Source organism: Bombyx mori, chromosome 6 (genome assembly GCF_030269925.1).
Source record: "Bombyx mori chromosome 6, ASM3026992v2".
In the NCBI taxonomy this organism is placed as follows: Eukaryota; Metazoa; Arthropoda; class Insecta; order Lepidoptera; family Bombycidae; genus Bombyx; species Bombyx mori.
Window position 1 is genome coordinate 7831525 of NC_085112.1, and position 27201 is coordinate 7858725.

The following is a 27201-nucleotide window of genomic DNA, read 5'->3' on the forward strand; positions in this document are numbered from 1 at the left end:
TATTATGTATTTAAAAAAATCATTTTATATTTTGACACATTAGCACTCATAGCTGTCCTGGTATTACTGGACCACAGATAAAGCGACAATTCCACCCGAATGAATTTAAACATTATTCTATTTGGATCTAACTATCTTATGAAAACACCCTTCAGTATGTACAGGTTCAAAATGAATTCTAATACCTAAGATACCTAATTCTAAATAAGAAGCACGAGGTGTGGAGTCCGGAATCGTATGACTGCACAAAATCATCCAAGTAACATTCTTTCACAAATATAACTCATTTGTTATTACAAATACTTTCTCAAGATGTTATAAATGTTACGTGTATGTGTGTTTTGCGTGTATGTAATACAATATCAAAACAATTTATTAGATGTGAATTTTAAAACGTAAAAAGTAAAAATTACATCTCTATTCAAGACTTACACATAGTAAACGTGGACAATGACCCTTAAACGTTGAAGGGTGCCAAAAACACCCGCATTTACGCCAGGAAAAATGGCGCGGAAAATGTTTTCCGGCGATTGAACACTGTTCGTGTGATGTCGGTTCACGTTCGGGTGTGCTCGTGATTCGCAGATAGTGAAGCTGTAAAGCTGAGTTGCCAATTATTGAGAAAATCAGGATGCGATGAATTATATTCACTTATGTTTATTTATTTTTTGTTATTATATTATTATACAATGTACAGTGTAACGTTGTCTGTTTTTATTTAATTTCAAACTTAATTAAATAGACAGAAAATATTATATTATCAATAAACACGATTAAAGAACAGACTACTTATTAGGTGTGAATTCTATTAAATTATACATACATTTAAGTAGAACTGTGTCGATAGCAAAATTATTAAATTTTTGAAGAATCGTCTAGAAGAAAACGAAAGAAAACAACATTGTTTATGAAAAATATATATCGAAAACATATTTCCAGTAATTTTTTATCATTCAACTGGCAGTACCACAATATCGCTCGGGCCAAGTGTGCCGCTCGAAGTGGCTTGAATAAGCCAGTACGTTTGTATTTATCTCCGAGGCAAGTGTTCCCCGGGCCGCGAAGTGTAAGATAGTGCAGTGATAACAGTGCCGGCACGACAAAGCCTTATCAAGTGAGAAAATTTAATAATAAACACATTTGAAAACACCGCGTTACAAATGAAGCGCAACTTTTCATAATTATTTTTGGTCCTTTTTAAGTTTATTTTTTGTACTTTAACGCATGCGAACTAGGACCTGATTTTATTTAAATTTATTATTTAATAACAGTTAATAATCTTCAATAATGTATGTATGTTAATAACATTGGTTTGTAATAGAAAAACGTAAACTTCATTATTTATAAATTATGTTAATTGCCTGTGTTTTCTTATCTTCGTGGGATATTTAATTGTAGTAATTTTTTTGTTTGTTAAATTCGAAATAATATATAGAAATCATTGTTTTTGGTCTGTCTGTTTTCCGGTCTTGTTGACCTCGCGCTTATCCTATGTTCTAAGGTTAGACTTTAGTCAATATAGAGTTATTTTTTAAATACTCTACAGTTGCGTCAATTTTGAAGTGGGTAATTCGCATGAATATTAAACATATTTTTTTATGAATGTGGGATTACTGGTGTCCCTGAGGTCTTTCCAGTTTCACCAGGACAGGTGAAAATTAAACTACCATACGTAGCAGTATTGTAATTTCCAAAAAAAGTGATTACTTATTCATCGATAAAAATGTTAATTAACGTATTCGTTGGTATTAGGAACGCGAATGACGCGATGCAGTATACCTAAGCCGGTTTAAAAACTTGTGTAACATAATGATGAGATCATTGCACATTGATCAAAGTTTGTGAATTAAAACTATTATTTTCACGGCCGTGACCGTGTTGTCTGTGATCACGAAAACCGTAAAATATTCGAAAGTGTAATTATTTAACGTATTATATCCGTTTATGTCATTATAATGATAGTGTAAATAAAACTCGAGAATAAACCGTATGGTTAGTTTTAATTATGTTTTTAACTCGCGAAACCGAAGTAAATACTAAAGTTTACCAAACGATATTATCTTACAATTTCTTAATAGAATAGTAATATTGTTAATTTGTAATATTCTATCTAATATATTAGTTTCGTATGAGGTCTATGTCAATTACGTCAGTTTCGAATAGAATTCAAAGATTCAATGTTCATTCGTTTTAAAAAAAACGAAATGCTGAATTTAATTGTCTATTCACGAATTAGTGGCCCGTATATAAAAAAAAAAAAAGGACAACAAAGAGGACCAAGAGAAGTTAAATGAAAACGAATTGTTCGAAATATTGTTCTAGTAATATTACTTAGAACAAAAATAGCGTTTTGTAATCCATGCAAGACTACTGACACCTTATCTCGTTTTATGACTGTGCTCGTACTAATTACCTGACATGTGCCCGATAATTGTTTAGATGGAGCGCACATCGAAAACTAAACAAAGTTAAACTCAATTTTGAAAGAGTAATTTTATGAAAAGGTTATTTTGAGATTTTTGCGCTAGCAGCAGCGGCTTGGCTTTGGCCCTAGCATCGCGGACCTTCATAAGCGTCGGTAACCGCTCACCATCAGATGGGCATTCTCGTCTGCCTACAAAGGTTTTTGAAAAAAAGGCGCGAAATGACCAATGATACAGTAACTTGAGAGAAACAATGTGGTCGTTGTAGAACATAATCAAATAAATTGAAACACATAAATTAGCAGAAAATTATAATAACGATATAAAATCTTAAAAAAATCTAATACATAAAGAGTTAAGACGTAATGTTAAATTAAAAATAACGTCTTACGTAAAATTACATATTCGTCTTACAGTCGAGATCCTAAATAATTAAAACGCCCTATCTTCCAATCTCATGTAAGACTCAAAGAAATTTAATTTGCGTTGAGATTTACAAAAACTTGCTTGTAAAATTTACGTCAGTAATTTTTGTATATTTCAGGTACTAAAAGGGCATATCAAGTTCACCTAAAAATGGCCGAAGTCAACGACGGAGTTGCTATCGAGAAGCACGTGGAAAAACATAACACAGGTAACAAGAACACTTATTTTCAAACATCACAATCTATTAACTTTATCTATTACACTAATATAGTGTGGATTCACTTATATCTCAAGGTGGGTGGCGCATTTACGTTGTAGATTGTCTATGGGCTCCTCTAACCACTTAACACCAGGTGGGCTGTGAGCTCGTCCACCCATCTAAGCAATAAAAAAAAATTTAATGATTTTTTTTAAAATAATTACTAAGCTAAGTTCATAACAAGCTTATGATACTTAAAACTTTCACTGAAAACTATAATGGAACAAAAAATAATAGTAAGAGGTTGGTAGCGTTGTATATAAATAAGTTATTGTTTTGTAAGCTGCGGCGGCTTTTTAAATTTTATTATGGAATCCGTCCTAGTGCGTAGCTGTACCAGGAAAGATGGACATTCTGAAATTCTAAATAAATGAAAATTAATTATTATAACTAATGTTCGGCAAATATTGTAAATTCGGGCGTAACCACAGAGACATAAATTTTTCATTATATTATAATTTTACCTACGAAATTTGTCGTTTAGTATACAGAAACTTGAAATATTTTTTATAAATAAAATGTTATTTTATTTATAATTTTTATATAATAAAATATTTTGTTTTGACATCGGTGCATCTCTGCCAGCGCAGTGGTAATTATTCGATGTCTTTCTTGAAGAGGTCAGGTGTACGGAAACTAACAAATTATATAAAAGCATTTTAAATGACCTCTAAAACTCAATACCCAAATACCTCAGGGTATTGGATTTTTTTTTCAGCCAAAGTAGTTGTCCAAGTTTTGGAAAGTAAAAATTTGTCGGCGCAAGGTCTGCTGAGTAGGGTGGATGACGGGTTCAGTATTGTAAAATGGTGACTTTATAAGTAAACACCTATTACTTTACCGTCTGCTTTGTCAGTAACAAATTGAGAAGTTTGTAACATTTTGATACAATAACATTTTTTATGTATGACTGTCGTTAATAAAGCTCGTTAATAGATGCTAAGCAACAAAAAAAATTTAAAAATTAATCTGTAAATCAAAAGACGAGAAAACGGTAGCTTTTTGGATTCTGTCTATCATAAAATATGAAAAATTAAAGAAAATGTTCGTGTTGTATAAAATATCTAAATTCGCAATAATATTTGCAATCCCGTATGGTCTAGTGGCTAGGATACCTGGCTTTCACCCAGGAGGCTCGGGTTCGATTCCCGGTACGGGAAACTCTTTTGTATTTTTTACGCACTTTAATATTAATATACTTTTTTTGAGCATAACATTCAGAGTGAATATACAAATGCCATCCTTAAGTTTAAATAAATTATTCTTGTTATACGAAGACACAAATTATCGAGCATTAACAGTCTGCGCATCAAGTCGACAATGACCGGGGTTAACGTGGGCGACCTCTTAATTCACTTTCTTGAAGACAAACGTCCACATTCCTCAGTTATTACCCGGGTTGTACATACATGTATACAGACATCAGTGTTAATAGAATCGCCCCAGTTCCAAACAATAATCGTTTAACTTTTACGTCCCGGTATGACGCATCTCTAGCAACATTTAAAAAGTTTGACACATTAGAGAGTGTAGGAAAGCGTATTTTTTAAGTGCCTGCTTAATATCACAGCTTTTTTTAATAATTAAAAAAACATACCTAAAATGTTAGACTGTTTTTGTCACACAACGCTCCATGATTACTTTTCTACACTTAAAAGTTGATAGTTGTGTTAATTAATAAAATTTATGTTCCTGAAATGTATATAAGTTGGTATACCTCGTGGTTGATAACATCAAAGATAGGTACTTAAGAAAATCTATTATTTAGGTTGCAAACAATGGAACATACATATTTTATATTATTTTACCTAATATTTATTTAATGTGTATTATAAAAACAATTGATTCACCAGTTCTAAAAAAAATACTAATTTCATGTGAGGTTCTTCTCGAGAAATTCAATATTGTTTAAAGTTCATCGTGTTCAGTTGGTAATAATTGGTATTTATGGTATTCTTTCTGACCACAGCACGTGCACGTATAATTGTGATTTATTGAATTAATTTAACGCATCGTGTCAGCAACTCCGTTCGCATGATATGAACGTGATTTCTTATTCTTCAAACTGAGCCCTTAATTATTCCATATTAAATGACAAAAAGTTCAAAGTTTATGTGTTTTTTTTTTATCCCTTTTGTGATATTTTTTAAATTTCAAATGCTGTTTGTTGACAATTATCTATTAATATCGATTAACATAAACCAACATCGATATAATAAACAGAAGATACGTTGATAATTTCATTTTATTATCAGCACGTTATCATGATGACATAAGCTAAGCTGTTTTTAAAATAGGAACAAGATATTTCTGTAAAAAACGCACCGACCTACGAGACTTTTGTATAATGTATTTAAATTTCACTCAAGGACATATCGACATGATGTATGAAACGTCAACTTTGGACGTGTGCGAGTTTTTGTTACGGTCGAATAACAATCATTCGGATTACAATATATGTACATATATTTATTTCCGTCTATAATATTATTAGTGTCAATAGAATAACGCCAAAGCAGATTCACTTTTGAGCTAACTCGTACTGTACGGTTTGTACTCGCGTTTGTTGATTGCCATAACATTATTTTTTCAGTTTCTATAGCTTTACAGCTTTCGTGTCAGCAGATAACTGAAAATCGAAATAAATGATCGAATTTTCTTTAAAGTCAATTTGTCATTGAAAATACTTATATTATTTCCCCGTTGATATGTTTTACTTTTATAAAATTGAATTTGATGGTATTGAGCGAGCGAATTTGGGCCATTTACTGTCCTCGCAGTAGCATAAATAGATCATCAGTAGGCGTTGCATTCTAAGAATACTCACAATAAAATGAATAACGAATTCTTAACGAACATATTGAAAAAAGCGTTGTTGTTTACTGAAAATCGACATCTATATATCGGAACCATGCAATCGTATGTATTTTTATATATAGATAAAGCTGATTTCGTGCAGTTTTTGTCATAAAATACAGAAAAAAACAGCAAAAACCTCAACACAACAGAAAAACAATGAAATAGACCAAAAAAACGTATTGCGGTGTTTTTTTTTTTGGGACTAATTAGCACAACGGTAACAAAAGGTATCAGTTACGAAGGAAGAAAAAAAATATGAAAATAGTGAAAATTACGGTGGTATATTTTTTCTCGGTGCCAGCCACTGAAGTCACCTTATTCAATTGGCGTGCCGGAGTGGTAATTACTGTGAATAAATGAGCTGATTCTAGACTGTTGCAAATCAGATAAAATAAATCGACTGTCCCTACGTATAATATCGAAATTGAAAAACGGTACTTTACAGGAGAGCACTTTGAAGTTAATTTTGTGTACCAAATTGTCATTTATTGGCCTATCTGCAAATAATTTCAGATATATGGTAAACTTTTACTGGCAGTTAAATGTATATGTCATTTTATCCCAAAATTTTCATAGTTTTTGAGAAATGTTAGTTTCGATACTTTACTACGTTAATCAATTAGCGTGAACAATCGAAACTGCCCATTTCGATTATTTACTTGGGAACTGTTTTATCAAAATTATCGAATGTGACTCTTGCGATATTTTACGTTGTACATTTAAATTAAGAAATTATCGAAAGTGTCACTTTCGATACAGTACGTCAAAGTATTTTATACGTTTCGATACTTGGCCTGTAAAACGATTTTAATTAAAACAAAGGCAAGTTTAGTTTACTAAGGTTTTAATTGATTTCATTTTAATTAATAAAATTCTTAACTAATATTGCAATCACAGATTTACGTTTAATATAATGATATCAAATGAAACACACTTTTATTCTTCAGTTAGTTAAAAATAAAATATAGAAATAAAAACTTCTTTGAATAAAATATGAACATACTTAATTCTACAAAGTAAAAACTAAACAAAATAAAAGCTTTAAATTAACTTAAAATCCAATAACTATCGCATTTCTTAGAGTAATACTAATAATGATTTCGTATTCTTATTAAAATAAACATTTCTTATAATTTCTTCTATAAATAATCATAAAAAATTTAAATACTGAATAAAGGGAAGTTTTAAAAAGGGACGTCTTAAAAATCAAACTAAAGCAGTTAACATAACAGATTCAGGTAAGTACAGACTGTAGGATAACTGTAATATTGTATTTAGTCTGAATCGTCAGTCTTCTTCAAATGTGTTCCTGCTATTTTTCAAATTCTTATAATAACTATAATATTCTTTGGATATGACTCCAGTGTTACTTAAATGACTTAAATCCTTATATGTATTTAGCTTCAGGTAATGGTAATGTTTGACTATACAATTTATTTAATTCGATATTAATTACTTGCCTTCTTCCATGACTTCTTGTTTCTATTTTGGTGTTTAAGCATGAAGGATTATCTTTAAGGTTGTATTTAAAATATAAACAATTTGGATCATCTTTACGCACACTAATTTCCCTAATAAAAATAAATTCCACTTCATATTTTCATTTCTAATATCTTTTTTCCACTTGCGAACATCCAATATAGCTTTAAAATTAAAAAGGTCATCTTGAGTCATTTCCACTACATTATATGGGGTTTTATTAGTTTTACACCAACGCACAAACCATTGATTTGGGGTGTATGTATATCAGTTCATTTAGATTTCCTTCGTTCTGCGTGTGCCCTTGCTCTAAAAAGCGATGAGTAATATCGATTTTATATTATTTTGCCAGATACATATATAAAGAGTATATTATTCGGTTACGGGATTTGGCCCGCGCAATTATCGGACCAAAAGAGAAATTCCTTGGCACCTTACTTTACTTTTCTGTTAGCAAAATGAAGTAAGCAACTGCTTACTTCATTTGCTCCCCTTTTGCCTGTGCACTCTGTCTACATATAACACGCCTCTTCCTTCTTTCCAGTATCAAATAAAATAAAAGTGTACACACAGAGCTTCCGTTTATAATAAAATAATCAATCCCACGTCACCATGAGGACGATTAAAAAATTTCTGGAATTCTGAATAATGTGGCACAACTGTTTCAGACCACTTTTGAGCAATAATTTTATCATTATTTTTAAAGTCTCTAGCAACAGTTTTAGTCTCAATAATTATGTTTGTTATAGGCGCTAATTTGCTCTTCAGATGGAGAGCATTCGTTAGAAAAACTGTGGCATTGGTCACATATATCCTATTCATATTTTCATTAATTATGTCTGTATACTGGCGTAAAGTTTGCGCTTTGTTATTATAGAGATGAACATTGTCCCACCCATTATATAAAGAAAACATTTTTCTCATTGATAAGTTGTTATCTAAATAAAGCTTGCTACTATTTTTTCGGGTGTAATGGGATTCAACTGGTTGCAAAGTGGCTACATGATCAGATACACTTTGAATAATATTAGAATCTATCTTAACTATATGGTTGCTTTCATCTGTTATCTGGTAAAGTGATACCTTCCTGATTTAGTTTTTGATGAGCAGTACGGACGAATTGATCCGTAATCGACAAGGTGTTCAAAAAAGTTTTAATACAAACACGTCTATATTCGCAGGGATAGTTTTGATTTTCGACTGGATCTGGTAAGAAATACTGAGTGGTAAACTGTCTTCTAGATGTACTTTCAGTGGTAAAACGGTGCTTGTTTAACTTTTTGGTAAATTTGTTAATAAAATTCAATTTTTTAGCATGGTCAGCCAATTGCTAAAAACTTGTATAAATTTTCTGACGAGTTGTTTCATTAAAATGTTCGCAGCAGTTTAATTTACAAGTTGCTTTACAAATCGGTCCCATTCCTTTTTTGTTATGTACCTTTTCATTCCTGTAAATATATTGTTGACCAGTATTCACAACATTTTTTATTTTAACATCTATCCAGTTGTCTTTGCACATTTTCCTTTCCTCCTTTTCTTTTTTTGCTTGGGTTAACTTTAAAAGTAGATTTTCTTTTTTTAACTGTAGATGACGAGTCACCTTCCAACAAGGTTATAAGTGGAGACTCACATTCAGTTCAGTTCGATTCAGTTATAAGTGACGCGGCACTAGGTATGGCCACATTAGGAGAAACTATAATAGTATCCATGTATCAAATAAGTTAATAAAACAGAAATTGATTTGTAAAAAATATAGTTCTGTTGATATGTTATAACATAAATTAATAAAACATACAAATTGATTTTAAGAAAAGTAATATTCTATAGTAGATATATCGAATATAAAAATTAAAAAAATATAATTCCGAATGAAATCATCGAAAGTGGTATTTTCGATAGGCTCGTTGACTAATGTACCCGCGTATAATAATGAATGTACCAGATTCGATTACACAAGGAAATTAACCATCAGCGAATAATATCGAAACTGTCACTTTCGATACTCCAAAAAAAATGTTAATCGACGTACAAAATCGAATTTGGGACTTTCGATAGCATACTTCGGGTGAATGACATTTACTTTACAATACATTGTTTTTGAGGTAAACTTAATTAATCACAGAATATTGTTAAGGAAATCAGATTAAAAAACAAGGAGAAAATAAACATCATGCACTCTGAATTAATAAATTTGTTAATATACTTATCAGTTTTCCGTTAGAGCCACATTACTTCAAAATTGCGTCGGAACGCGCGGGCGCGCGGGGCACCGCGTATAGCAACGAAAGCGGTAGTTTCGTCCTGCACGCACGCTTCTTGTATCCGCGTATAGTACCGAAATTAAACATTCGATTTTTTACGCTGATTGATTTGTTAAGTATCGATATTATACTCATTGAAAACATGGTTTAATATGTATTTTATAGCTTTTTCTCTTTTTTGTGTGAAAATATACATAAAAAGAAATATCTTAGCGTCATAAAAAAAAATCGCAAATTTTCAGTTTCGATACTGTACGTAGGGACAGTCGAAATGACAAAATGAGTACATGATTACTGAAGTTTAAGTACACTAGCTTAGTTTTTTATACCATAAATAAAATTAAAATGAAACTTAAAATTTTTCAGGGTTTCGTTAAAATTCAAAAACATAAAAATGCAAGTAAGTATTTACGTGGAAACAAAACAATTGATTTATTGGAAACAAACATTTTTTTAAAGCTTCTATGCATTGTAATAGCCGAAACTGATGGTTTTTTAACGATATAACATGACTCGTAGTTTCCAAAGGGTAGCATGAAGTGAGGAGACTTTGATTTATTGACTTTATTGGAATAGTTAATGACTTGCAAATAAAATTTTAAAAAAACAAATTTATAAACTCAAATTACTTTTTACTTGACAGGATGTGTTATAGGTCATAAATTGGCAAGATGAGGAAAAAGAGAACCAGAATGAGAAATAGTTATCAAACATTGTCTCGTATAGGTATGATCCAAGGATTTTTTAGATACGTTCATATAGCCTTCCTTTAACATAATTTCTAATTTATATTTATTTGGATGAAATAAACAGGCGAGTGGAATGTCCAATGAGCTGCACCCGCATTGAAATACCATTTTAAATGTCATTTCAATTGTGATATTTATTAGAGTTAGGGCTAGGGTTTTTGTCATAAACTAGTTTTGATACGTAATATGTTCTAATATTCCAGCACTTGTAACTATTAAGCTGGATTAGCCCTTATCTGTTTGTACTACGTATCAATACTGAAGGTGGTAATGACTGATTCAAATAAAAATCGATAATATTATATAAAAAAATGGTTTACGCTGAGATTCTTTTAAATAAATAATAGTTTAAAAATACGCTTTTATAGAAAATCTAACTAAAAAATAGAAAATAAACTTTAATACATTTGAATTAAAAATAGTGTAAGAAATAATGATTTTATTGTAAAAAAAAAGCGTGGGGTGCATGGTATCAATAGCTATAAATATTTTATAAACAGATATGAGTAGAAGTGTTATTTTGATAATATTCTGTAAAGCATCCCACGATTTCTACAATAAAACCATTTTTCTTACATTATTTTTAATTCAAATTTATTAAAATTTAATTTCTATTTTTTAGTTGGATTTTCTATAAAAGTGTATTTTTTTAGTTTTTTTAAACTATTATTTATTTTTCATTTTTTAGTTGAACTTCAATTTTTTATTTTATTTGATCTGTCATCGGTCCTTACTAAATATGCCAAATTTCGAGCAAATCCGACGTTTTGAAAGGGGTCAAAATTATGTTCAAAAATTCCGTTACATACTAACATACATACGTTTGAAGCTAATAAAAGCGTATTAAAAAGAAAGATAGTAAACTTAAGCCATAATGCAGTTGAAATCAGAGAATACAAAATACATTATAACTTAATTTGGGTACTGTTCAGTGTGAACCTCAGTATACGAATATCATAAACACAATTAAAGTCATTTACTCTCGTTAGCGCGATATTGCAGTCTTCGCCCTCTGGCGCCTCCGTGACCGTGGTATTGTTTCGGCCTACAGCCTATTGTTTTGCAAGCAGCTGAGCTCGCGTTTTGTCCGCATTTTGACTGATACTTAACTCATTAGTACTGACAATGGAGATCATCACTACACATAATCTCTATAAGAGGCTATGAATATTTGAAAATAATTATTGTCCATAAGTCGCAGAAAGACTAGGTAGTCTACGTGATAATAAGTCTAATTTGTAAATGTCGCGAAAATATCAGCTCGAAAAGACAGAGCTGTCAGTTATTGTACATACTATGTCTTGTAGACTTTAGACATCTAAATATGGCGCCTTTGGGCTTCAGTTACCGGTCACCATCAGTCAGTATCGATGAGCTATGGAATCGTATATTTTATTGTGTAACATTGTAATCGATAATACAAATTACCTTGAGATTTATAAAAGGTTCTCTTGGAATCACCGCAGTGATTTTAATACACAAATATATTACCATGCTGTGTACGTACAGATTTATTTTGTTAATTAGTTAAGCAGTCGATGTATAACAACATTGACCATATTTTTTTTATTTTTTATTGCCTTTGTAGGCAGACGAGCATACGGCCCACCTGATGGTGAGTGGTTACCGTCGCCCATGGACTTCAGCAATGCCAGGGGCAGAGTCAAGCCACTGCCTACCGTTTAATACTCTCCACAAGTCTCGTTTGAAGAAGGACATGTCATAGCGCTCGGGAAACACCGTGGAGAGGAGCTCATTCCATAGCCGGATGGTACGTGGCAAAAAAGGCCTCTGGAAACGCACTGTGGATGACCGCAGTGGCTCCAGGTAGTATGGATGAACTCTACTCCGGTGGCGGGCGGTGCGATGGTAAAAACGAGATGCCGGTATCATCTCAAACAATTCCTCAGAGCACTATTATCGGTAGGCAGCGGCTTGTCTCTGCATTGCTGATGTCCATGAGCGACGGTGACCAATCACCATCAGCTGGCCCGTATGCTCATCTGCCTACAAGGTCAATAAAAATAAATAACTAAACGGAACTAAAACTCAAAATTTGTTCATTTTAACTATGAAAAAAACACAAACAGATTGGCTCTGGAATGTCGATTAAACTATTTTATTCTTGGTAGAGTACAATAGAACGCTGTTCTACTTATTATAATCTAATGGGAACTATGATAGCCCATTAAGAATGGTTGTGGATTAATCGATGCAATTATACTTTGACTCACATGATCTCTGATGTTAACTACAGTAGGAAGCAAAGTATCTATATCGGTACTTAGTCTAAACAGATCTACCAGTAAATATATTGTAGGAACAAGGTCACTAAGAGGAATCGGTTACAGTTAAATAGGATTCGCGACAGTAATTACGTAGATATATTAATTACGTGCATGTTAGACTAGTTAGATATTTTTACAGATGTTCTGAATATTAATCTCTTAGCAAACCGTCGCTATTTTTAATGGCTTTATACAAAAAGTAGCTTTTTGATTTTGTTAAAAAAAAATTTCTTTAATCGATTGACGTCCTCACGACCCACCTGATGTTAAGTGGTCACTGGAGCCTACAGATATCAACAACGTAAATGCCCTCACCCACCTTGAGACACTTCTAAGCTCTCCATTTTTACTGTACAGTTTCAAAACATTATGTTGGTTTATCATTGCTTGAAATTTATTGGAACAACCTATGGTCATAGTTCTTCTTATATACATAGGTATGGTTTGGTCTTATATACATATTTTGGTGATAGGACCTCTTGTGAGTCCGCGCGGATAGGTACCACTACCCTGCCTATTTCTGCCGTGAAGCAGTAATGCGTTTCGGTTTGAATGGTGGGGCAGCCGTTGCAACTATACTGAGACCTTAGAACTTATGTCTCAAGGTGAGTGGCGCATTTACGTTGTAGATGTCTGTGGGCTCCAGTAATCACTTAACCCCAGGTGGGCTGTGAGCTCGTCCACTCGGCTAAGCAATAAAAAAAAGAAAGAAAGTTTTTATATTGGCCATGTAAGCTATTGGAAAAAAATCGATGCGAATCCACGCGCCACCACTTAGATTTATGATTCTTTAATAAAGTCGTCGTTCGTGAAAATAGTCGAGTTGTTTATAAACAAGATTCTTAAGTGATCTTTTGTGTTTCAAATGCACCGCATCAAATCAAATAAGGATGTAGGGTTCGGAATGATTAAAGAATACAAAATATGTATTTGTATCGTTTCTTTAGAAATGCACTAACAGCACAATGATTTTCGGTATCTTTGAAATTATTAATAAATATAAGGAAGGCGTGGTTAAAATAGGTGCGGTCTTTACTGGTCCCGAGATTTTACAATGCACGATGATTAATGAACTGTAAATACAATAGGGGCTACCGAGATAGCTGTCTGTATTTTCATAATCTAATAATAAAGGTAAAATTTATTTCAATATCAGTGAAACCGGCAAATTCAATTTAAAAACAAAGGCTGTAGGTTTTATTGTTATTTTTTGTCATAATTTAAAGAGGTTATATGGCAAAATCCACATGTTAGATAGCGCGCGTACAAAACATATTAGTTATTTATCATCTCGGAAGACCGCGAGGATGTATCCCTAAAATGTATTATTACTAAGTAAATATGCCCTTCTGTGTATTTTCATTATACAGTACCAATAATTATTATCATTAAATTATAATTAAGTGGTAGAACTCATCTTCTTTAAGAGAAAATCCAAACAGTTGTAATAGTTGACTCGTTCTAAGAGAAAAGGGTTCTGGACATTATAACAGAAAACGATGTTGACAATTTAATCTATAAACATCTACCTTATACAATTTATTACGGCAAACCTATTGTATTTAATTATGAAACACTTCCTCTTGTCCTATTTGAGCAGTATGATTTGATGAGCTTATAATATAATATGTTTCGTTAATGACCACGTTTATTCATAGGAAGACGTTCCCGCAGTGAAGTTGAACACACATATCTTAACATAATATAGAACTAGAGGTCCCGCGATAGTCGAAATTCGACTATAATTAATTGTAATTGTAAGTTTGTATACTATTATGATTGTATTTTATACTTCTATAATCACAAATTTCACCAAGACTACACTATAAAAAATATTAACAAAGGCAAACAATATTTAATCTATTCTCAATTTGACAACAGACGCCAAGAACAAAAGTTTGACAATAAATAGTATGCATGCGTGTGTGCGTCAAATACATGGTATGTAGTGTGTGTAATGTTTTCTTTATTGATTTAATGTATCTTTTATGCATTATTTAAAAAAATATTTGCATTGTGCACTTCTTCTCTATATTCTGTATAAGTGTGGAAAATTTCATACTCCTCCGTCCGCACAATTTTCGTAAAAAGTGATACAAAGTTTTTGCTTCACGTATTAATATCTTAACATAATATAGAATAAATACGTCTTGTATGTGCATTTATTACTTTGTTTTTTAAACGAAAAAAACGTATATTTAGTACATTCGTCAGATCGGATGCAGTGAGGGGATTAGCTAAACGTTAGGTACTGGAGCACAATTCGTGTTTAGCAGGACTCGTGTTTGATTGGTAAATTACCGGACGAGTTCAAACAACACGCACGTCTCCCTACCCACACTTGTCAAACGCTATGTATGTATATACATATATGTATATAATATATTACTTGAACTAAATAAATCTACGTATACCTCATGCCCATCAGTACTGCATGATGGAATAGCTTAATCTCGCTAATTCTTATCCTCCTTCTTCCTTCCTTATCACAAGGCCTAACCGAAGAATTGGAAGCCGAAACTTGAAGGCTGTTAGCGATAAAAAAATATTCTCATAAAATAAAATGAACAATATAGAGTTGCATACAAGCAAGAGATAGACGAAACGAAGCCACTCCAATTCTCACATTTGACTGTGGGATATTTTTTCCATCGCACGACATCATAATATTTACATCTTTCAATTAACGTAATATTTATACTACATAATAAGGACGACATTAGATATAATCTATTAAAAAATAAAAACAAAAACATATATTATAATATTTGCTAAACATAAAAAAGAATGGCCGCATAATCACCGATCGCGAGCACGAAATACTGTTAATGCCTTTTATAATACAATATAAATAATAAACAAATACTATGAAGCAATAATACGTTGAAGTTGTACTGTTAAAAGTGAGACCTTAGAACTCATGTCTCAAGGGGGGTGTCAGCATTTACGTTGTAGATGTCCATGGGCTTCAGTGACCACTCAACACAATGTGAGCCGTGCGCTCGTACACCCATCCAAGCTTAAAAAAAATGCCCGTATATTTGACACTGACGTAGCGACAAAACAAAGTATCTGTGACATGTTTAATCATTTAGATTATTGGGATTCAACAAATTAACTTTCAAGGTTGAAATCCTAGTTTTCCTGCAAAAATAAGTGACACTGGTTTTAATGATAACTACGATGATACGACAAAATGTTTCAGGTACATCTCTATATATAAAAATGAATTGCTGTTCGTTAGTCTCGCTAAAACTCGAGAACTGCTAGACCGATTTGGCTAATTTTGATCTTGAATTATTCGTAGAAGTCCAGAGAAGGTTTAAAAGGATAGATAAATATGAAAATGCTCGGAATTAAATAAAAATAACAATTTTGTTTTCCCTTTGATGTGTTCCCCCGGACGGATTCCTTTTGTTTGTTTTAAGTTTATTTTATACAAAAGTTTAGGTCTTTTATTTATCGATAGAAGCACTACGAAGTCTGCCGGGTCAGCTAGTTCTGAATAAAATATTAAAATTTCTGCCGGTTTCTTTATTAATGTCAAATAAGTCTACACTAATTCATACAGAGCGCGCGTTGGTTGTTTGTATACCTATGGTATACCTAAATATTTCCATCACGTTTTTATTATTCGAACTCTAGTAGTTCTGTCGTAAGTAGTATCAAAGTAACTTCCATGTTCCTTATTCGTTTAAAGGATACATTCTGATCAGCCATAACAGGAATTAAATTGGACGATATATTTCGCCCACTGGTGTGTTTGTAGTCAATATAATTGGAACGATTAGCACAATTTAGTCGCGACATTGCGTGCAACTTACCATTCCGTAGTTTGAACAATTAAGCCTCGTAAAATTGCTTAAAGAAGAATTTGTTTGTTTTTTTCGATACAAATAATGTTATTTGGAAGCCAAAAAAGGAAAAATGATAATGTATCTTCAAACAGCGGTTTTAATGAATCAGATAAATAGAGAGAATAAAAACAAAGCTAAACTTAAAATTGTTGTATATATTTTCTCAAATTAACTGTGAATAGTTCTTCGTTGGTTTTGTAGTTTTGTTAACAAGAGAGAAAAGAAGGAAAAAAGAGTTTTGTAAACTATCGTAATGTATTATCTAACTAGGATGGGCAGCGTTCGGGAAGCTGCGCCAAATCATTCAATCAGAAGGCTCAAAGTCGCTAAAATAGAAATTGAGAGGGCTATGCTCAGAGTTTCCCTTCGGAATGGAATTAGAAATATGGAGATTCGCAGAAGAACCAAGGTGTATAGCCCGAAAGATTGCAAGATTGAAATGGCAGGGGCTAGGAGCATTGCTCGGAGAATGTAGAATAGATTAGCCCTGGGACGGAACATTTTCTGTAGTTGCCATCGTGGGTCGGAAAGAGCAGCGTGGAAAGGCGGACGAGGAGCTAGGAGATGCGAGGATCGACGACCTGCTAAAAGTTGTGGGAGCTAGTTGCAGGCTGTGCACGAGTGCTTATTCTAGAGAACATTGGAGGAGGCCTATGCTCAGCAGTGAATGTCCGTGGGCTAAAAAAAGGGCTATCATAAAAAGTATTTTTATTTATTTCTTAATATTGTTTTAATAGCCTATAATAAATAAAACACACATTCATATTCATACATCACGCGTTCAAAGGTTTAAATGAGTCGACTATTATCAAAGCCGGCAATGTGACTTTTGGACAATTATTGGTAAATCAGAAAAACGAATTATTGACTTTGTATTCCATTGGCAGTCACAAAACTCTTCTGAACGACATCTTAGATAAATAACAGGTTAAGTATTAACCTTTATTTAATGCAGGTTTTGAACCGTATTCTTTGAAGGAGCGGATTATATTCAAATCAATCTGTATTAACATATCAATAACATTTTTTTGTCCAAATGCACAGATTGCCACCTTTGATAATAGACGACTCAAATCTAATAAAAACTGGAATTTTCTAATGGGTTACGGATACCGGAAACACACTCGAATCACATACGAAGTAAATGAAATGCTGAATGCGTTCTGTTCGATCCTACATTTTCATTTTCTCGATACAAATCGTGATAGTATCAAAGCCAAGTGAAATCGAAAACATCGATTCTCAGTACGATGTACTTGGAGATGTAAATTAAGTGTGTGCATCGCCAAGTGAGAAGTGTCCGTGTTTTGTCGCCGAACGCGTGAGGTCGCATATGAATTAGTGTATCGGGCGCGGTCGTATTGCTTTTACCTTTACAGTAGGTATAATGTTATCTTTATGAACCCAAATGTACTATTGTGTTATTTAACACATAAAATATACAAATGTAGACGCAAAAGTCTCAGTATTTTAGAAGCCGTCGTGGCCTAAAGGATAAGACGTCCGGTGCATTCGTGTTGAGCGATGCACCGGTGTTCGAATCCGGCAGACGGGTACCAATTTTTCTAATGAAATACGTACTCACCAAATGCTCTCGATTGACTTCCACGGTGAAGGAATAACATCGTGTAATAAAAACTAAGCCCGCAATTTTTATTTGCGTAATTACTGGTGGTAGGACCTCTTGTGAGTCCGCACGGGTAGGTACCACCACCCTGCCTATTTCTGCCATGAAGCAGTAATGCGTTTCGGTCTGAAGGGTGGGGCAGCCGTTGTAACTATACTTGAGGCCTTAATTTATATCTCAAGGTGGGTGGCGCATTTATGTCGATGTCTATTGGTTCCAGTAACCACAAAAAAAAAGTAGTAATGTTTCACTAGCCAATTGTGGATCATTTGTTTTGAGCTACTGGTGTAATAAAAGTTAATTTTATAGTAATTGTAAAGCTGTAGGTCGTTTTTGGAGTGTCTATGGCTCTTTCTGTGATTGCCACAAAATGTTATAGGTAGGCATTTTAATAAAAGTCAAACCATTAATTTCACTATCTAGTATATGTTTAATAGTAATCTTAAAGCATCAGGATCTTGTTCAAAGACCTAAAACGCGTTACTCATTTTAATGGGTTTTTTGGGTTTCTATTTATTTTGAGAAATGGTAGGAAACCTTGTAGTCGGAATATGATTTTTTTGTCATAGCAAAACGTCTGCCGGGCGTACCAGTATAATATATGTTCCTTTAGTTTGAAAGCCAATTCAAAATTTTGTATATTAACAAGTATGAGTTGTCGACTCTCAAACAAATCAATAATATTTTTTTTATAATCCCAATATTAAATTAATATATTGAAAAATATTAGGAACCTAAATATTTGGGTTATCCAAAAGCTGTTTATGTACATATATGTATTCTATCTTGAGCAATTGTATTAAGGCCTATTACAAACAAACAGAATTCTTGCATGAAACCCTCAATAGATCAAACAATAAAGTCTTGTGCACACTCTTTGCCTTTTGTAACGACAGTAACGCATTTACTCACTGTGCTCTGTTTACCTGCTGATAAGATCGCAATCAGGTTATCTGAAGTAAAGCAGGACGAATATAGTGTGACCTGTCTCTATGCTTCATATTTCCAGCGATGATGTAAGTTTTAGTTGGATTCCGATAGTTTCAACATACTAAGGTCACCGGTCGCTTGCTACATCGGTATACATAGTATTACCTTAGATTTAACCTATTATTAATAATATTTATTTAATCGGTTTTCGTTTTAAACTTAAATAGTTGACCTGCTTTTCTAATTGAGTTTGAGATAGCTTAGTCTATCTTCTATCTATCTATCTATTTATATATATAAAAATGAATTGCTGTTCGTTAGTCTCGCTAAAACTCAAGAACGGCTGGACCGATTTGGCTAATTTTGGTCTTGAATTATTTGTGGAAGTCCAGAGAAGGTTTAAAAGGTAAATAAATATAAAAATGCTCGGAATTAAATAAAAATAACAATTTTGTTTTTCCTTTGATGTGTCCCCCGTCGGACGGATTCCTTTTGTTTGTTTTAAGTTTATTATATACCTACAAAAGTTTAGGTCCTTTATTTATCGATTGAGGCACTACGAAGTCTGCCGGGTCAGCTAGTAGAAAATAAAAGAAATGGAGAAAACTCTTTACTGTTCCACCTCTTAAAATTCTTAAATTATTAAGAAATTTATCGTGACAAAAACATTTTTATTAGTATCAGAAGCAAATTACCTTACGCTACAATGTAAATTATCACAAGAACGAACATGATATAAAGAACTCAATTTTTGACAAAATTTTGCTCTGTAATTTTCTACTTATACGTGTGAGCTTACTACTATACGCCTCGTCACCAGAGAAGAGCGAATTTTCTTGATACCGAAATGTACCTATCTACGAAAATCTTATTAATGTATCTTGTAGGTAAATTACGTCATCAATTAATAGCAGGCATAGGAATCAGTCAACGTCAATCTAAGCCTCACAGTTAAGCGACATTAGCTAATTTAAAACAGGTAACGAACAAAATGAGTCAACAAAACGTTTATCTGTATGCGAATGAAAATATCGTATGTTTATTAAACTTATTTATGAGGAAAGTACTAATTAAAATGAGGTTTTATTATACAGTCGAAGGTCGTTTTTAATTATCTGCGTAGTGTTAAAATTTACGTACGTACCTATTTTTAAGTTGACATAAAAAAATAACATTCAATTTTCAAAGTATGTATATTTTAACGCACGCACACTATATATTAAGGCAAGCAGACTTAATTTGATCATGGTTTTAAAGACGACTGTTTAAGTTCCAAATTGGTAAATCTAAAATTTGCAATGCATAATTTAGTGAGAGCGGAGTCATCAAGGGAAAAAAATATTTCCACAACAAATCTAGTCTAAGCTAAGATATAGCTAAGATACTAAGTTCCTTTAATGAAAACACAAAAATATGATACAAATGATTTAGTCCGATGATGAATCTGGAAGTGCTTTATTTAAGCTGACGGAATCCCCTCATAGCTTATCGAGTAAGCTAATCGATATAATTATTGTTTCGACATTTATCTATTATTCACAAAATTTATTATTCAGTACTTAATGTTTGTTTTAATGAAATTGAGCTATTTGGTATTTTATAACCTTTTAGATTTCTTTTTTTAATCAATGTCCATTTTATAATAAACCCAAAACCAAAAATAATTTTCTAATAATTAATTAATAACTAATTTTAAAATATACGGTATGAATTTATCTTTGTATGTAACTAAAGGTCAGTTTTGATTGGTATTAGCATCAACAGTTCGATGTTTTTAATTGAGCTTCAATTAAGTTTACTGCATAAAAATAGCTGAAGAAGTGTTTTTTGTTATGATATTTTTTCCAAATTTTAAACTTTAAATGCCTCTCCTGTAAACTTGTAAAAATGTCGCTTAAAAATAATTTCACTACTCAAAAATAACGGGTAGTCGTTTAATACTTTCACATTAATGGAATTGAGACAGTAAAATCAATCACGCATTTTATGGTCCACGAGAACCAACACTTAATTTTAAAATAGTAAGCGAGATAATATATTTATAACCTTCTGGAATGGTATCGAAATGGATAATATGACATGTGTGAAGCCACAAAGTAATCAATGCTTTAAGAGTGTGACGCGTACTAACCGTTCTAATACTTCAATGTTCTAGATTAATTAGGAGCCGATTGACAACCTATATTTCAGAATGTAGCATTAAATTTGCATAAGCTTTCAGATATAATTCAGTCTTGAATGGTAAACGAGCCTGATATTTTAGGAGATATTACGCACAAGTATATTTCTTTTCCTTAAATTATTCTCTAATTGCAGAACGATTAGAAGTATTTTTGTATAACTGAAAACTAGAAGGCGGCAGAAGTACATAGATAGAATTTGGTCGAAATTTGAATATGATATTCGGATATCAAAATTTTTCGAATATCAAATTCTAATTTTGACCAGTAGCACCTTGGTCATATATGAACACTAAAACTGTGAATTATTCAAAACTTTGGAAACTGTAAAATGTATTAATAGAACCGAGATCAAAAAAGTGGTTTTAGTTAATGACAGCCCTTTTGAAGATCTTGACAGAACACACAAGCAACTCACTGATGATAATAATATTGGGGAAATATATCTGTGTTCCATTGTTTTTACTCAAATCTCTGTTGGTTACAGTACCGTACTTACTTTTTTTTTTGCCCTTGTAGGCAGACGAGCATACGGCTCACCCGATGGTGAGTGGTTATCGTCGCCCATGGACTTCACCAATGCCAGGGGCAGAGCCAAGCCGCTGCCTGCAGCTTTGATGTAACGATCAAAATTTTTATATTCTTTATCCCTGTCTCCTACCACGAGTGAATTCTAATTGTCACATTACTTTTGAATTAATAAAATATTTACTCTAATTATTGTAAGCATGTGTATGTAAATTATCTGCGTTTTAAAAACCTGGATAGTATGCTGCTATTCATTTAACATATTAGACCACGGACGTACTCCTCAGAGTACTTAAGATAAAAAAGTATATTAATATTTCACGATGTACAATGTACCTTATTCACAATTTTATTCAGTACAGTAGAGAATAATATTGGATACGTTTTATGATTGAAGCGTAAATAAATCTAGTACACCGCCATCTAGCGGCGTATACTAAATATACTACAAGTTAAATGGTCTGTTTCTTAACTTTATAAGCTTGAGGAAAATAAATAATTTTAGTTCATTTGAAGGCTAGCAGATGGCAGTAATCGTTTCAAATTGTTCCAAATAATTTCAAAAGTTTAATCTAACTATTAATATATTATGTAGATCTTATCATAACGCTTTTAAGAGTTTAGTATGATATAGTAAATCTTTAATTTTTAAGTTTCAACAGTACCCACTCCTTTTTGAATACGCTTTTATTACGTACTAGTGGTACCACAGTAGTCGAAATTCGACTTTAATTAATTGGAATTGTAAGTTTGTAAACTATTATGATTGTATTTTATACTTCTATAATCACAAATTTCGCCAAGACTACACTGTAAAAAATATTAACAAAGACAAACAATATTTAATCTATTCTCAATTTGACAACAGACGTCAAGAACAAAAGTTTGACATTAAATATATTAAATACTAAATAGTATGCATGCGTGTGTGCGTCAAATACATGGTATGTAGAGTGGGTAATGTTGTCCATAGATTATACACTTATGTTGTCTTTATTGATTTAATGTATCTTTTATGCATTATTTTTAAAAAAATATTAGCATTGTGCACTTCTTCTCTATATTCTCTATAAGTGTGGAAAATTTCATACTCCTCTGTCCGCGCAATTTTCGTAAAAAGGGATACAAAGTTTTTGCTTCACGTATTAATATAATAGATGCTAGTATCCGTATTATTAGTATGTAACGAACGAATCTTTGAGCATGATTTTGACTCCTTTCAAAATGTCGGATTAACTCGAAATTAAGTATACTCATTAGGGATCGATGACAATTCAATATTTTAAACAGTTAACAGAACCGTTATTTACTTTCGGCAGTCAAAACAACAAATTCATTTGAGCACCTTCTTTTTTTTCCCTTAGCAAATTGTAATCTGTTGTATCGAATTAAAAATAGAAAATAAATTTATTGTATAAATTTGTTTTTCAGTTTTTTTTAAATATTATTTATTTAAAAAAAATTGAAACGGTCAACATTAAACCAATGAGAAGTCTTCTTTTTACTAAGTTTTTATCAGCTTGATTCGTATCCATCTAATATAATGGAATCTTTCAATGCAATTTCCTAAAGCTTCAAGACGATTAACTTTAACTTTTGTTCATTTATCAAAGACCGACTATACCATTTTTTTTTGCAAAATTTGCCTGATATGCAAAATTGTTCTTTTATTTTTATTGTTTAGATAGGTGGACGAGCTCACAGCCCACCTGGTGTTAAGTGGTTACTGGAGCCCATAGATATCTACAACGTAAATGCGCCACCCACCTTGAGATATAAGTTCTAAGGTCTCAGTATAGCTACAACAGCTGCCCCACCCTTTAAATCGAAACGCATTACTGCTTCACGGCAGAAATAGGCTGGGTGGTGGTACCTACCCGTGCGGACTCACAAGAGATCCTACCCCCAGTAAGTAGTATTAAGTAAGGAGTATTAAGTTCAGGTTCTCATTTTATTTTTAAGCAGACTGTTTCTAATTTTCAACATGTGAACTGTAACAAACAATAAGACTTACATAATAATGAATACAACAGTGGATGAAATAATAAATGAAAATATATAAATAATACAATTTGTTACAAGCGTGATTTATTTTATATTGCTTTTGAAGACAGACGACACGGCCCACCTGATGATGAGTGGTCACCGTGACTCACGTTGCATATGCCAGCCGTTGACTATCGCTGAGGATTCTCCTCAAACATCGATTCAAGAAGGACATGTTATAATTACACGTCATCTGAACACAAACTATTTATGATAGGCATACGCATACTGAAATACATTCAATATATACAAAAATACATCAAAGACTGGGACAAAGAGCAAACAAATCCGTTTGAATGTTATCTCGATGTCGGAATCCAAACCACGACCCACGGTGCGGCAGTCAGGGGCCCTAACCATTCCGCTACCGAGTCAGTCATAGCACTCGGGAAACAACACTGATGAAAGCATAAACTATAGGTGGGTAATATGTGGGAAAAAGATCTCTGGAAAGGCTTCGTCTACTCAGTGGTTTGCACTCTTAGCAGAGTGATCGTGGTCATCAGTTCGGGTGGTGGTGCGGCTCACAAGACTTCGCCATTCCTCTGGAGAGGCACTCAGGTTTAATATAGAGGTTTCTAGCAGTAGAGATGGTCTCTGCACCGGTGGCGAAATATTACCGACTTAGGCATTCAACAGAGAATCGGTAGAAGGTTTTTCTGGGTGTTATATTGCTCTACTGCCGCTGTCAAGCGTCATTAACTGGTAGTAAGGTGATTTGTAAGCGCGCATGTGTAGGTACCCTCGTTCTGTCTATTTCTGCCACGAAGCACTCCGATCTGAAGAGTGGGATAGCTGCGATACAATATAATGAGGATTCGAGGTCATATCTCAAGGTGGAACATGAGTATGCTCATCTAAAGCAAGAAAGAACAGCGATCATGAAAAACACATCGATGTTAATTCAATGCATTATTATCTTAATTTACGTAGATATATATAACAATGATACCGTCACGTTGGTAACAATAATGAAAATTGTACTATTATATTCGATTCTACGCAATGACCGACTTAGACAAAAAGTATAACTTATCGATTGACCGATAAAAGGTACCATAGAGACACACATTTTAGGCAAACGAGTCTGAGCAGCACGCACAAATGTCAAGTAATGTATCAGGACACGCGATACCGAATCGGCTTCCTGTTTGCGAGTGAGCACGTTTGGAACTCACCGGTCGTAATTTTCAAGGACTTAACGGAAACCATAACTCCAAAGTTTTGATGGCACGAAATTTCTGCACGCCCGAAAAAAAAAGCCCATGTGTCATTAGGGTTTGATTAAAAGGAGTGTCTTCAATTAAAAAAAAAACTGTCTACAAATTGTGTCATTTTTCGCTGTTCCTACCTAGTAATAAAAATAATGAATGAATAAATGAATGAATGAAAATTCTTTATTGCACAAAATAGTGTACAAAGGCGAACTTAACGCCATGCAGGCAATCTCCTCCAGTTAACCCTCGTTGATGAAGTGAAAGATTCAAGAAATGCGTAGCTGTGATGAAGTTAATACATGGCGATAATTTAAAGAATTACAGTAGACATGAGTAAAATGCTATAAAAATAATATGCTATACCTTAATGAAAGTAAAATTATGTATTTCAAATGAAATATTAATGCCTATATTATTTTCGTACATATTTCTTTTAATTATTACGGTTATAAGGAATCGAAGAGGAAAACATAATAAAAATTTGTGGTCTTTTGAAATTACTATCTAAATAATATTGCGTAAATAGCTTCACATTCTGGTTATTGAGTTGGTTTCCGAGGTAAATTTAAAACTTCGACAAACTTCGTTGTTTAATGTTAAATATTTACACATTTTAATGCGGATTTCTACCTCAAGACTTGTATGACGTAGGTATTAAAAATTGTTAAAATTAGATCACCATAACACAATTAGAAGCATACTGATAGTATTTTGTAAAAATGATTGGCTTGTAAATTTTTTGTCAAATTCTTCGTTCATATTAATAACAAATATCAACTTACTTCATTAGTTTGGTTTTAGTATCTTCGAAGACAGACTTGTGTGGCTACTGAAGCTTACCGATTTATGCAGTTAGATTTATTTTTTTAACCTCCTTTTGAACACTAAGTAGGAGAGTTCATATTTTCGTAGTTTATGATTGATAAATAATTAACAACGTGTTAATTTTGTTACAGGTACTTCCCGATGGATTCTTAGTTCTCGTTTAAAATGGTTTGGCTCATCTTCTTCGTTTTACAAGATCAAGTATTGCAGTTTAAGCAATTCAAACACAAATGTGGCTATTTAATTACTTATTTTTACCATCTTTATACATTTAATAGATACTAATACTCAGCTAATACTCGTCTATTATAACATAAACAACGCTTATTGAAAAATATTCAATTTGAAAAAAAAAAATAGCACACATTAAAAATAGATTAGTTTTATTTTTGATTCGTATTAACTGATCCGGATTTCAGATCTAGATAAATTTAAAAGTAAATTGAAAACGCGTGTGGCTCTGATAAAAATTATCATTATAATAGATAAAATCGTGTCCTACAATTTTTTATTATTTAACATTAATACAGTTTACGTATCTCGTGTTTAATTTATAAATAGAGATAACACGAATGACACTAATCCTTTTCAGTGCATCGTAATGCAGTTCTGAATATTGTATAATAAATATACGTAATTTTCGACAGGCTATATATAACCTATTCTATAAGCCTATGATAATATTATTTATTTAAGATTCTCCGTCGAAACTCCTAGAATAATAAAATCCACCTAAATCTCACTGTAAAATAAATATGCAATTACTTTATAGTCTAAACATTATAAACATATATAACATTAATTAGTTACGTAACTAAGTTTTAGTATTTCTTTAAAAGTTCCATTTGCATGCAATTTCGGGTGAGGAAGCTTACGGCCTATCTGATGTTAATTATGTAGTTACCGGACCCCGTACACATCACAACGTGAATACCGCCACCTACAATGAGACATGAGGTCTAAGCCTCAATTGTTTTGCTTAACAGCTGTTCCATCCTTCAAAGTGGAGCGCATTACTAATTAATAGCAAAAATAGGCAAAATCTACAAACATCTTTATACATCTTTTTTATTTAGGAATATATTTCAAATGTAAATTTTCATTGGAATTAAAAAAATACATTTTCCAAATTTCCATATAATATAGTCAGTATATATTATCTCATAGGGTGTTCCGTTCTTAGGGTGCGCGCGCACGTTTTTCAGAGCGCAGGACGATTGAACTTATAGAACCTAAGAAACTTTAGA

At 32.6% G+C, this 27201-nt stretch overlaps 1 protein-coding gene and 1 non-coding gene across 3 annotated transcripts in view; both read left to right on the forward strand.

Annotated features, from left to right (window-relative positions):
- Positions 1-27201, forward strand: part of Tau (tau-like protein) — a 52502-nt gene continuing 25301 nt past the window's right edge. The window contains exons 1-2 of one of the 2 annotated variants that reach the window (XM_062668876.1): positions 1-1114; positions 2968-3057. In XM_062668876.1, coding sequence (XP_062524860.1) covers positions 3000-3057 — 58 coding nt within the window. In that variant the 5' untranslated portion in view covers positions 1-1114; positions 2968-2999. 2 annotated transcript variants of the gene reach the window in all.
- On the forward strand, positions 4197-4268 carry TRNAE-UUC (transfer RNA glutamic acid (anticodon UUC)). Its single transcript has one exon. It is a non-coding gene; the product is annotated as a tRNA-Glu (tRNA).